The 277-nt window shown below is 75.8% G+C and overlaps 1 protein-coding gene across 1 annotated transcript in view; it reads left to right on the top strand.

The window, feature by feature from the left end:
• The window catches only part of TDRD6 (tudor domain containing 6), a gene marked incomplete at its 5' end in the record, with an annotated part of 11,214 nt that continues 10,937 nt past the window's right edge, over positions 1-277 (top strand). Inside the window, one exon of the mRNA XM_010863229.1 lies at positions 1-270. Coding sequence (XP_010861531.1) covers positions 1-270 — 270 coding nt within the window. The remainder of the gene's footprint in view (positions 271-277) is intronic.

Below are 277 nucleotides of genomic sequence, written 5' to 3'. Positions count from 1 at the left end.
CGCGGCCGCGTGGTGAGCAGGCAGGCGCAGGAGAGCCGCGTCTTCCTGCTGGACGAGGGCTGCACCATCGCGGCCGGGGCGGGCTCGCTGGCTCCCGGGCGCAGCGAGTTCTTCCACCTGCCGTCGGAGGTGCTGGGCTGCGTGCTGGCCGGCCTGGTGCCGGCGGGCGGCGGCGGCGCGGGCGGGGGAGAGCCCCAGCACTGGGCGCCCAGGGCCGTGGACTTCCTTAGCCACTTGCAGGGCAAGGAAGTGCACGGGCGCGTCCTGGACGTGCTGC

Source organism: Bison bison, unplaced genomic scaffold, assembly GCF_000754665.1.
Source record: "Bison bison bison isolate TAMUID 2011002044 unplaced genomic scaffold, Bison_UMD1.0 scf7180017864487, whole genome shotgun sequence".
In the NCBI taxonomy this organism is placed as follows: domain Eukaryota; kingdom Metazoa; phylum Chordata; class Mammalia; order Artiodactyla; family Bovidae; genus Bison; species Bison bison.
The sequence above is the reverse complement of the archived record's forward strand: the minus strand, read 5'-3'. Positions and strand labels throughout refer to the sequence as shown.